Source organism: Leishmania martiniquensis, chromosome 30 (assembly GCF_017916325.1).
Source record: "Leishmania martiniquensis isolate LSCM1 chromosome 30, whole genome shotgun sequence".
NCBI lineage: Eukaryota > Euglenozoa > Kinetoplastea > Trypanosomatida > Trypanosomatidae > Leishmania > Leishmania martiniquensis.
The window spans coordinates 234617-246733 of NC_090165.1; the positions used below are offsets into that span (position 1 = coordinate 234617).

General features: G+C 54.7%; 5 protein-coding genes across 5 annotated transcripts; all 5 read left to right on the forward strand.

Moving 5' to 3' along the window:
* Positions 1 to 97: 97 nt before the first annotated feature.
* On the forward strand, positions 98 to 688 carry LSCM1_03697 (uncharacterized protein; the record flags this gene model as incomplete). Its single annotated transcript, XM_067321230.1, has 1 exon — positions 98 to 688. The coding sequence occupies one exon, from the start codon at positions 98 to 100 to the stop codon at positions 686 to 688; it is 591 nt and encodes a 196-aa protein (XP_067176598.1).
* An 864-nt stretch (positions 689 to 1552) lies between these two features.
* LSCM1_03698 (uncharacterized protein) lies at positions 1553 to 4927 on the forward strand (the record flags this gene model as incomplete). Its single annotated transcript, XM_067321231.1, has 1 exon — positions 1553 to 4927. The coding sequence occupies one exon, from the start codon at positions 1553 to 1555 to the stop codon at positions 4925 to 4927; it is 3375 nt and encodes a 1124-aa protein (XP_067176599.1).
* A 1025-nt stretch (positions 4928 to 5952) lies between these two features.
* On the forward strand, positions 5953 to 6324 carry LSCM1_03699 (uncharacterized protein; the record flags this gene model as incomplete). The annotated part of the gene is made up of 1 exon (XM_067321232.1): positions 5953 to 6324. One exon carries the CDS (start codon positions 5953 to 5955, stop codon positions 6322 to 6324), a length of 372 nt encoding a protein of 123 aa, XP_067176600.1.
* A 754-nt stretch (positions 6325 to 7078) lies between these two features.
* On the forward strand, positions 7079 to 9109 carry LSCM1_03700 (uncharacterized protein; the record flags this gene model as incomplete). Its single annotated transcript, XM_067321233.1, has 1 exon — positions 7079 to 9109. The coding sequence occupies one exon, from the start codon at positions 7079 to 7081 to the stop codon at positions 9107 to 9109; it is 2031 nt and encodes a 676-aa protein (XP_067176601.1).
* A 1236-nt stretch (positions 9110 to 10345) lies between these two features.
* On the forward strand, positions 10346 to 11566 carry LSCM1_03701 (uncharacterized protein; the record flags this gene model as incomplete). The annotated part of the gene is made up of 1 exon (XM_067321234.1): positions 10346 to 11566. One exon carries the CDS (start codon positions 10346 to 10348, stop codon positions 11564 to 11566), a length of 1221 nt encoding a protein of 406 aa, XP_067176602.1.
* Positions 11567 to 12117: the final 551 nt, after the last annotated feature.

A 12117-nucleotide genomic window follows, 5' to 3' on the forward strand; every position in this document is an offset into this window, starting at 1 on the left:
ACTTTTACTTTCTCGCTCTCTCGTGCCAGGCTCCTCTGGCGCATTCGAGACATCCATCTTTCACTTTGGCCAGAATCATCGCTCTTAAGTAGGCACCATGCACGTTCTCGTCGTTGCGGCTGATGACTCCGAGGACATCGAGCTGGTCAGCATTATTGATGTCCTCGCCCGCAGCTCGATCAAGGTGACCCTCGCCTCTGTAATGGAGTCGAAACACATCAAACTGGCGCATGGAACGAAGGTGGTATGCGATGTTCTGATCGGAGACGTCACTGCCGATGAGTACGACGGGGTACTTCTTCCCGGTGGCATGCCAGGAGCCGTTCATCTGGGCAACAGCGAAGGGCTGAAGAAGATTCTGCATAAAACGAAGGCATCGGGAAAGCTGTACGGTGCGATCTGCGCTGCCCCCGCCGTTGCCCTCGGTCCTATGGGTCTGTTGGACGATGTGCCGACTGTTACTTGCTACCCTGGCTTTGAGGAGAAGCTCCCCTCTTCTGTCAGTTATTCCACAAAAGCCGTTGAGAGGTCGGGCAACTGTCTCACCAGCCGCAGCCCCGGTACCGCTATCTACTTTGCCCTCGCCGCTGTTTCACTTCTCAAATCACCTGATCTAGCGAATAATATTGCCAGGGTCATGCTTGTTGATCAAACCAAGGAAATGGACGACGTGCGCTCCTTATGGTAAACTTAGCAGTAGTGGGCCTCGTAAGGGGCTCGGGCCTTTGACGACACCTACCGCGGCCGTCACCAGTGAAATGACAGCAAGACCGTATTCTATTCCAGTCTTTTTTTTTCTCTATTGTCTATGCTCCATCCTCCCTTTGTTTTTCTGTAGCTTCCTCTCCTTTCTTGGACTCGAGCTGCTTAGGGTTGGGCAATCCTGTTCGTCTCTCATGCACCTGTTTCAATATACATGTGTGGGACGACTGCGTATCAAAAAACAGCTCTCTAAAGCTTTTCGCCGCGTTCCTAGCAACTGGCTCAGCAAGACAAAAACGAAGACAGCTACCACGAGTGATTTTTAAGGGAGGATCCTGGTAAGCGTACCTGGCGGATAACTGATGTATGTGGGGAATGCGCACTCTTCTGCGTTCTGGCCCCTAGACAGTGAGTAAAGGGATCCCGAACTTCGTCTCTACTCGCACCTTTGTGTCCTACGACCTCTCCTTACTATTTTTGTTTTCGTAAGCTCTCGATCGCCCCTCTCCTTCCACAACTCCTGCGCCCCAAAAGGAGTCTAGAAAGACGCAAAAAAAGAAACGAAGCTATCTTTCTTCTCTTCTACTCACCGATTTCACGAAACGAACTAAGCACTTTGAAGTACTCTTCCCTACGTCTGTATCTTCCCCCTGCTCCGCCATTCTGCTTGCGCGTGTCTTGCTGGTTTCATGAAAGCATCACGGTAAAGAGAGACCAGAAGGCTATTTACCCGTGCAAAGGAAAGGGAGGAAAGGGCACGCTTAGGTGCATATTGAAGGCGAATTTTCACGCCTCTGCCAAATAGCATCACTTACTCATTCCGCAAAACTGAGAAAGAAGGTAAAGGAGAATGGAGGGCGTTTTTGACCAGATAGTGCGTGGATCGCCCATGCAGCAGATCGACCTCAAAGGAATCGACACGCCAGAGTACACCATCATGTGCGCTCAGACGCCAGATGTAGCGAGTCGTGTGAAGATTCTGCTGAATCGACTCCAAACATCCACGGAGAGTAGTGCTGCGCAGAACGCCTCCCTGCTGCTGAGGACGTGCGTGAGCTCGAAATTGTCTCCGGACGAGGTGGAGGAGATGGTGGAGAGCGTGGCTGGCGTTGCGCGTCAGCACACCAGTTGGCCCGAGTTTGCTCGCTGGGCATGCGCGCTCATCCATTACTACTGTACAGACGACTTTACGGTGTCTCTTTTCTCCGAGTTTGAGGTGCCGAAGGTCGCGGTAGATACCCTGCGCAACAATCTCCACGACTGCAGGAGTGTCTTGGCTGCTGCTACTCTTCTTTCTTACTTCAACCTGTACGACATCGGGGACGGCATCACGCAACTCACGAATGTGCTGCGGAACCATTGCGGTAATGCTACCATTGTCCGCATCGTGACCCGTGCGCTGGCAGAGTTCACTTCCTTCTACAAGGAGCTTCCCAACCGTTTCCGGCATGTAACTCAAGAGTTCGTTGACGCGAAAGGTGTCGCTGTGCTGGAGGATGTGCTGCGTGATCACATTAGCGATGAGGAAATCACCACGTACGCCGCTCGCATAGCTGCGAACGTCACCAGCTCTGGGGCGGTGAGCATGGTCGACACCGACTCTACTGTCACGTTGAACTTGGCCGACGCGTTGGCTCGGTATCAGCAGTCTGAAATGCTATGCGGTCACGTGCTGCGCGTGTTTAGCAATATTCCGCGGTCTCGATATATAGACTGGGATTGCGTGTCGTCGCTGTTCAACAACACCAGGTCGGAGCTTGTTATCCTCGAGTGCATCCACTTTTTGCGCAGTGTTGCCATCAACATGAAGGAAATAAAAGAGAGGATTTACACCACCGGCTGTGTGCCACGCTTGCTGGAGACAATGAGGGTGTACAAAGAGAATACCTCCATTCAAGAGGAGGCATGTAGTCTCCTCTCATACCTATCGTTTGACTCGGCAATGATCACAGGGAGCATTACGAGATCCGGAGGCGTGCTGCTGGTACTGGAAGCCATGCGAAGGTTCCACAACAATGAGGATATACTTATCGCGGCATGTGCGGCATTGTCTGGGCTGACATTCAACAACCAGGCCGGCCAGCAAGTCGTTTCGGACAATGACGGTGTCACGCTGATTTTGGGCTCCATGCATCGTGGCAAAAAGGCGCGACTGCAAGAAAACGGATGCCTCGCAATCGGAACTATCTGCTGGAATAGCGATCTGAAGGCAGATGTGGTGCGAAAGGGGGGTGTGCGGCTGATAATGAGGGCCCTAGAGGAACATTACACAAGCCCTGGCCTCGTGAAGAACGCATGTCGCGCTCTTGCCCAACTCGCGTTCAACTGCGAAGCCTACCGCAATGAGCTGAATGCGAAAGAGGTGATTCCGCTCATTATTCGCGGAATGGCGCAGCACCGGAACTACGACCGTGCACAACTGCATGGCTGCGTGGCCCTATCCTATCTCTCGTGGACAAACGAGAACAACGCCGCTCAGATCAGGGCGAACAGTGGCTACAAAGCTATTCTCGATGCAATGCGTAGCCATCCTAACAACCACGAGGTGCAGGAGCATGCGTGCCGTGCACTGGCCAACATAAGCAACGTCTCCTTAGAGGACTCCGCAGCGGCGTTGGAGCTGATCGTTGCCGCCATGCGCCGGCACGATAGCATCAGCAGTGTGCAAGAAGAGGCGTGCCGCGCAATTGTGACGCTGTCGCTTGTTTCGCCGTCGAACAAGGACCGACTCTATGATCTTCTTGGAGCTGATGCTGTGATGGAGGCAATGAAGCGTTTTCCGAGGGTTGCACTGGTGCAGCAGGAGGCGTGCAACGCACTGGCTCACTTAGCGTACGAGCACAGTAATCTCAACGGCGCTGTGACCCGCCTTGGCGGTGTCTTGCAGCTGCTAACGGCCATGCGCCTCCACAGAGAAAACGCGAAGGTGCAGCTCAACGCGTGTGCCGGTCTCAGTGCACTCGCGTTTGACAACACAGTCGTACAGCAGCAAATTTTCGAGTCGAGTGGCGTACAATTAATCATTTACGCCATGGGCAACGTTGAGCGACTGCGGATGCTGGAGCTCGGGTGCTCTGTGCTGGGGACGCTTGCGTGGAACGCGGATATCAAGGAGCGGATCGCCGCGAGTGCGATCCCGGCGATTCTGAAAGTGATGTGTGCACACGAAAACAACGCGCTTTTGCAGAAGTCGGCCTGCCGCGCCATTTCTCAGTTTGCCTTCAACTCAGAAAGAAATCGGCAACTACTCGCCAGCTCTGATGCGATTCCGCTCATTGTGAAAGCCATGCGAACGCACTTGAGAGTGGAGAAGCTAATTCTGCACGGACTCAAAGCTCTAACCTATCTCTGTTGGGAGAACACTCAGGTGGCCGAGGCAATCATTAAGGCGGGTGCCGAGGAGGCCCTGAGGCGCGCAATCCAGTACTACCCACCGGCGCACCGTGCCGTCAGAGAGTCTGTGCATCTCTGCAAAATTCTCTTTCGAAAGACGACGGGCGGCCCAGGCCAAAGCTTGTGCAGCGTGTCTCCTCTTCTTGTGTCACCAGTGCCGATACAGCAAACGCCAGGACCTCGGGTCGAGAAACGCGAGCCTCCCAGTCCACCTCATGATCTGTTAGGGGACCGTTTCTACTCAGCGCCATTGGACGGGCCGTACGAGACGCCGTGCAACGACAACGCCCATCCTTGCGATGCCCCGGCACATGACGACTGCGGGGTCCCAAGCGGCGGCAGAGGTGATGATTGCTGTCGCGGCGGTGGCGGTGAACGGGGCGGAGAGAGGGAGATTGAGAGAGGCGGTCGCCGGGATGGCAGCGGAGAGGATACTGCTATCGAAGTTGGCAGCAACGAGGGTCTCGAATGCGGCGGTGATGAGAATTCTGCGAACTTGATGCAGAAGATTCTGGACATGCGCTTCGGACGTCGGCCGAACTGCAGCAGGCGTGACGATACGCGCGGTGGCCCCAGGGGCGCAGGCAACTTGTGGGATGACCCTGACCCGGACTTGTTCCATGGAAATCGCCATCTGGGGCAAAGGAACTGGCAGCACTCAAAGTTAACGGCGCGCTCAAACCCTGAAGTGACAGGAGACGACACACTGGACACGACCAGAGGGGGAGGCGTCATGGACTACAGCCCCCACCACTATGGCAGAGGCGGGCTGAGACGCTACGGCGGGTTCCGTGGACGTGGTCGTCATCGCGGTACCCTGGCAAATCAGTGAGAGCGACAGCGCAAGAAAAAAACTATTTCACTTTGTACAGTCTTTTCTTCGTTTTTTTCCCTTGTTGGCCCAACAACCTCAAGTTTTGCAGCAGAATGCAGTGCACACCAGGCACCAAAGCAAATGGTCTGAAAGAGGAAAGAACAATGCACCACAAGAGAAACAGGCTTGGCACTGTTGTACACCGCAGTATCATATCTGAAAAATGAACCGAAATATGTGGGGTCGCTTCACTCGACGCTTCGTTGCCCCCTCCCCTCCCCCTATTTTAGTTTATTACACATTTCTTTTACTTCCCTCAGTTAGTGGGTTTGCAGGCGCGTCTGGGTGAATGCGATTGTCGTGTCCTGTGAAGGAAGAAAAGATGCAAGCACGTAATGAGACGGTGAGTCTTCTAAGGTCAAGCTGGCAGGCACCAAGCAGCAGCAGTCGCGATACTGGCATAGTTCTCACTGTTTATGTAACTCTGGCCGTCAGAGCTGTTTCAGACAGGGTGATGTAACCGCAAGGCCGAGAGTACCAGGGCCTATGCAGCCATTCCTGTGGTCAGCACCTTGGCACGCTGCGCGCCTGCCGCAGAAGTGCGCGATCTCTGACGTTGCCATCCGTTGATAAGCTCTATTTACTCTTTCCCCTTGCTGTTCTCGTTTCAGCTTCTCGAACGAGCTGCTTTTTTCTCGCCTCTCTCAGATACGTTGTGTGGGGCAAAGCGAGCATTCCTATCACTTAGGCAAGTGTGACAACCTCGTGGTAGATCCTTGCCCATTATTGCCTACTTTGTCTTTCCAGGCTTTCTTTCTCCCGAAAATCTCACTCTCTGCGTTGCCTCGATCGAGTAACACCTCAGGCAGACACAACTGGTGAGCGGGACTTCAATTCAACACAGGTACCAACTCACCTACCAGTGAACTCAGACACAGCAAAATAAAGTCGATCGAACAGTGGTTCTGATCGACTGTGCGACGCAGTCAAGGATCATCGAAGTGACCACATTGCACAACAGGCGGGGCCTGGAGCGAAAAAAAATGAATGCGCCCGAGTGGACGAAGAATGAGCAGACGATCGAGGCGGCGAAGAACTATCTTCGTGAAGGCGGCGCCGTCGATTTCTTTGAGATGATCGCGCGCTGCGTTCTTCAACAGCACCCCGAAAACGTTGTGGAATTCGCTCTGGAAATCGTGAACGATATCCTCTGCGGGATAGAGATTCCTCCAGAGGTAGATTTCGAACCAAAGAAGGTCGAGGACGATCAATACATGCGCGAGAAGTGTCTGAGCAGTTTCTTAGACGATTGGGTTCTGGCGCTGCTTCGGGAGCGCCCCTGCTCTGACCTGGAGCGGATGCAGTTTCACAAGCGCTATCTGGAGGGGCTTCGGAGTGGGTCGAGCGAAGCTTGATAGCGTACAAGTTGCACGGTTTTGTAACACGCTCGCTAGGACAGCCTGAAAGGCTGACCCCCCCCATCGAGTTACACGTGTGGGGCACCCCGCGCTCGTGCCTTTCGTTGATCACTGCTCTTCATTGCTTATCTCATGCGCTATGCCATCGAGCCATGCTCATATGGTTCTACGCATGCTTTTCAAGGAGTCCTTCTTTTTCATGTTGATTTTTCATCTTTCTTGAAGGGTGCTCAAGCTTGCAGCTTCACTATTAGCATACATTTAGCGGTTTTCAAAAAAAAGAACCGGATAGGTTGGAATCTTCTGCGCACTCCGTAAAATCAAGATGGAAGAGAACTTCAGCGGCTTTACAGCCCCCCCCTCCACAGCACATTCGCTGAGGGTCATCCCCAAGCGGCATGCTCTGTGAACCGTGCTCCTTTAAAAGGAGACCGTGCCGATACTCCCTCCTCGACACCTTTTCTCCTGCACGACTCTGTCTTAACTGCGACTCCTTCAGAGCAGTGCACGCCGTGTTTGAGAGACAATCATGTAGTGTGCTGGGCGGGCAAATCCGCACTGTGCGTCGAAAAGCGCCCACATGCTCACAAGAATGTATGCCACCCTTTCAACCTCCTCTTTTGCGCACATATGAAGCAAACAGGTTCATTTCTCTTTTTCCTTGCTGGCATTTTTAGTCCAATTACACGGGTACCCTCACCTTAAGTCGCTCATCAGAAGTCTTTAGAGGGAGTGGGCTTCGAAGGCTCAGATGCTGCAGCGATGCGTGACACTAACGGGCGCGCCACCCCCGGCTCGGGCATACAGCACGGCGCTGGGCGCGTGTGTGGTGCTCTTTCAGCGTGGGGGTCACCAAGGCGGCGGAAGTGGCCCTCGACTCAGGGGTGGCGATGGCGGTCCCCCTCCTCGGCAGCAGTATTACCAGCAACAAGGAGGCGGGTACGGAAGCCGCGACGAATCTTCCCGCAACCGTGACGGCAACCGTGGATATGAGAACCGCAATCAGGGCTATGAAAATCACCAGCAGCGGTACGATGATCGCATGCGAAGATACGACAACCATCAGCAAGGGTACAACAATCGTTGCCAGAGCTATAATGACCGTAGCCAGGGCTACGACGATCGGCGGCAAGGGTGGAGCAGCCGCCAACAGAGTATCGGGAACTATCAGCACGAGGGTGACAATCGCCAAACAGCACTGCGGCGTGGTAAGGAGCAATATCTCGCGCAAGACGCAGATAAGCTACTGCAAATGAAGCACGGGTACAAAAAAGCAAAAGGGAGAAAGGAGCGGGCTGGGATTGTAACAGAGGCTCGACGGCTTCTGCGTCGCACGCGCATCGACCCCTCCACCCAAGACGAGCGGTCTGTTGCTATTGTGATCAACTGCGCAGCCACATTCTCTCTCCCAGCAACGATGGAGGCGCTGACGCAGGCGTTCCAGTGGATGCGGAGCAACATAAATGGCATATCCCCCCAGAATGTGGCCCTTTTTGCGAACGCATTGGGGCTCGTCTTGCCACCAGAGGCAAAGGAAGTGATGGTCAGTGAGATTATGCCAGTTGTCCAGTCAGTGATGAGCAAAATGGCACCTGTTGAAGTAGTGATGGTGCTGCAGGCGCTTCAGCGCTTGCGAATCACAGAGAAGGATCAGCTGCAGGACGAGCTTCTTTCCCATCTCGAGTCGTGTATCCCATCGATGCCGGTTCAGCAGCTGTCCACGTTGGCGGCTGTCCTCCATTGTCACTCCATGCAAACGCGTGACAATGCGAAGTGGAAGCGGATCGCACATGAGACGATGGGGCGTGCTCTAGCAGAGGTAGATGGGATGCACTCACGGGAGGCGATTGTGCTTCTTTGCGCCGCGCCGTTTGTAGACGCCTCCCAGAAGCACATTTGCCGGCTGCTCGCTCGTCTATCAGAGACTGCACAGTTCCACACGGACGATCAGGTGGGTGAACTGATGAGAGCTATCCTTGACATTAGACAGCAGATTAAGGAGCCAAGTGCAGAGTTGACAGCGGCCTTAGAGGAGCTCCACGTGACATTGCTGGGGCGTTTGGAGAAAGTCAGTGGTTTTGTAGGGGCTAGGAGCGCAGCTCTTATCTGGAGATACGCACACGCCTCCAATACCGAGCTCTCTTCCGCTATTCAGCAGAACATGTGCTCGGCACTCATAAAGCGCATGGAATACCGCTTCATTCGATTCGGGGCGTTGGCCAAGGTGGCGGAATCCCTATCCACCCAGAAGCTGCCCTCCACCGAAATTCTTACTACCATTGCAAATTGCACTGTTGGTGTGCGACTGCCTCGGCCAGTCAATGCGGCATCTCCCGAAGAGGGTGAGATGGTGGAGGATGAGGAAGATCATGAGAACATCCGTGCCGCGGCCCTTGAGGTGCTGTACAGCCGTCACTTTGGAGCTCTTACTGCGCTGCGCATCAGCCTTGAAAACGCCTTTGCCAAAAACAATGTCTCTCCCAACGACGCTCTCGCCAAAACGCTGCCTGAGAATCTTCTCAAGCATGCTGCAGAAGCTTCGCCCAGACAAATGCTGGAGGCTGTGATGGCCATTGCGTCGGCACCAGCCGATTGCCCGTGCCGAAACAAGGTTCACGATGCTGCAGTGAGTGCCGTCGTGCTTAAGGCGCTCGAAGACAACCCTGAAAAGTTCACATCCGAGTTGAGCCCCAGGCTCGTGGACTGGTTTGTTAAGGGTATCCCCGCCGATTCCGACTCAGCAGAAATAGCGGCTGCGCTGCAGAAGATGAGAGAGCAGTGATGCTTTCCCTCGTGGCATCTCTTCTCTCCGGCAACCTGCATGGAAAAGAACGAGCAGAGTTTTTTCTTTGAATTTGCAGTTACTGCTCATCTTATTTCCCCTTCTGGCGCTAATATTCAGAGATGGTGCTGCGAGACTGCCCTGTGGCCTCTGCTCAGTCAATGAGACGGCAATGCCAATCGCGCCGCACGTGCTAGTGCGAGGGGCGGTTATGACGGCACAGCCCAAGCGAGCGGCTTAGTCTCAGGATCAGGCTCGGATGACAAGCGGGTGCATGCGCCAGAGCTGCAGTATGGGGTAGGAAGGAGTTACGGAGCTCCGTATGCACTTGACTACTGCGTGGCTGCCACTCCTCGCCCTTTTCTTCCTTGGAGCGTTTCTTCACTAGCGAAATCGTTATTCATCTTTTGCGACTTTTTCCTTCTCCCCTACGCCGTACGTCGGGAGGGGAGAGGTGCGTCTGGCCGAAGCGGAGATACTGTCTTTTCGGCTCCTCGGCGACGACGCTAGAGAGCAGGCAAAAAAGGAGCGACTAGGAAGCGCATACTTGTCTGAGCTCTGATGGGTCTGCGATGTACGGGGAGGGGGGACGCGCGGATGGAGAGGGAAATGGAGCATCTGGGATATAACGGGACTGGACTAGCGTTTTACTCTTCTGTCTTGGCATCACTTAGGCGCTTTATCGAGAATCACTGCCGTCACAGGGCTGCGGACATCCCACTATGATGGGTTGGACCACTTCTGTCTTTGTTCTCTTTTTTCTCGCTCTTTGCTGCATGTTTTGGTTGTCGGTCGCGGACTGACTTGCCGAGGTTGGTGGGACTTGTGCAGCTTCACTTAAGGGAAGAGATGCATCCGCGCCATCCTATCTTGTAATAGGGAAGCGGGGGTGCAACGAAAAGCGGCAACAGCAACCGCATAGATCTCCGCTTGCGTCACGAACCAAACGCCATCCCTCCACCTTTGTTGCCAACGTTGACCTTCCAACAAATGCGTGTGAGTGTGCGTGCGTGCATCCCTCGATCCCTGGCGTGCAGAGAGACGAACGTCTCGCGGGGCTTGCCTGGCCTGGAAGGGCCTCCGACCGCGATCCCCACTGCTCTCTGGGCAGGCCGTTGCGAAGGATTCCAGGATCAGCGCCTTTCTCTACTCTTTTGTCCTCTAACCTCTTGGTATTCAGAAAGGACCATTTCCTTCGAAAGTGCATCTGGCTGTTTTTTTTCGTCTCTTTCCACCATGTCTGGCTTCTGGAGCTTCCGGGAATCCGTCGCCGACTCGGCTGCTGCTGCAAGATTGGCAAAGGAACGACGGCCACTTGATCTCGCCGTTACCCAGGTGCTCCCTGTCGGCGTGGAGTTCAAAAGGGCGATGCTGTCAACCTCACACGAGGACGCTCGCGGGCGTTTTAGAAGGAAGACTCTCCCGTGTGCCGAGGCCACCGGGCAGATTAGAGAGACCGATCGCGGTCCCGTGACGAGGCTGGCCCGGAAAGGCGATCTTTCCTCAAGTCAAAGTACTGCGGCGGAGGCTGACGACGCTGTTGTAGATGAAGGCCGGGCCGATGCGCACCTGATGGACCACGATGAGGTCATCGACGCCGTTCAGCGCAAGTGGTGGGAGGCTCTGGGGGCAGATGTGAGCCCGGGCTCGTTGCTTCCCTCTGCAGAAATGGCACCTACCATAGCTAGCATACCAGACGAGGAAACGCTGGGCCTCGTGCAGAATCTTCTCTCTCATGCTTCCGGCAGCACCCCCTCAAAAGCAGCGGCCCGATTGCACGACAGCGCCCTCCTGAGCTGCGAAGTTCTCCTTCACAAAAAGAGGGAGAGGCGGGCGCGCTTCAGTCGCTCGCCAGCTCCAGATGCGCAGGTAACATCACGACAGTCTTCCGAGCACACTGCGTCATGCAGCGTCCACTCAGCAGTCCCGTGCGAACCTTTACTCCACACCGGGAAACTCGCGCATCTTCGTCCGCGACGCAGCTCTACCGCTAGAGCGCCGCACTCGGAAGGAAAAATAGACAGGAGCAAGACCGGTGGCTGCTCGCATCAAGATCATGGTGGCGCCGCAAAGGGGCCTGCCGTAGTCTCTCACCTGTTTTCGAGGCCCGAGGGCGAGCGCAGCTTTGCAGGCGAAAGGAGCACTGGTGCAGGTACGGCTACTCCTGTTGAGAAGCAGAGTGAGGTGTTCTTGCCTTCCGCGATCCTGCAGAGTGTGCTGCGCACGCGTACAAGGGGTCTTATCCTTTCCTCGACCACAGCTACGCGTGTGGAAGCTGTTCGACGAAGAGAGGAGCTGCTGCTCCTTCGACATTACTTCGCATTGTGGCTAGCTGCCGCTGACCAGCGACACATTCAGCAATGCACCGCTTCGTATCACTGCTTCCTGATGCAGTGCGTCAACGAAACCCTAGGAAACGCTACATCGCAACTAGCGGAACAAGGTATACATGGCTAGAGACGCTCCGTCTTCTGGTTTAGACTTGGGTGTAGCAAAGCAGTGAGGGGATGGGGGAGCGCGCGCTACACGGATTTCTCATAGATTCACACAAGCTATTCATGAACCATCAACGAAGCAAATTACTACACAGCAATATTTTTTTCTTTACAAATAGCGCGGTGACCTCCTGGATGCTGAGCAGGGAGGCGTACTCGCCTCACCCACACGGAAGAAAGCAGGCAGCGAAACAAGCACCAGCGGGGGGGCATATACAGAAGCAGAGGAAAGACACATGTTCAAAAGCAGCGAGTTGGTCTGCTCCGACTTTTGCGCAGATGGGCGGGGGTATGCTGGAGCCCTGAAACCCATGCCGTACGGGCGAGGACCTGATGGTGGTGAATCGGCTGTCAGAGTAGCCGTCTTGCCAAGGAGCTGCAGGGTGGTGGTATCTCCACCTCTTTTCCCCAGCGAATCACCGTGGGGCCACGCAAGTAAAGCCCGAAAATCGCTCCCGTTTTTTCCCATGCGTTACGAGCTAAGCGCCCTGGTGCATCTCTTCTACTCGACCG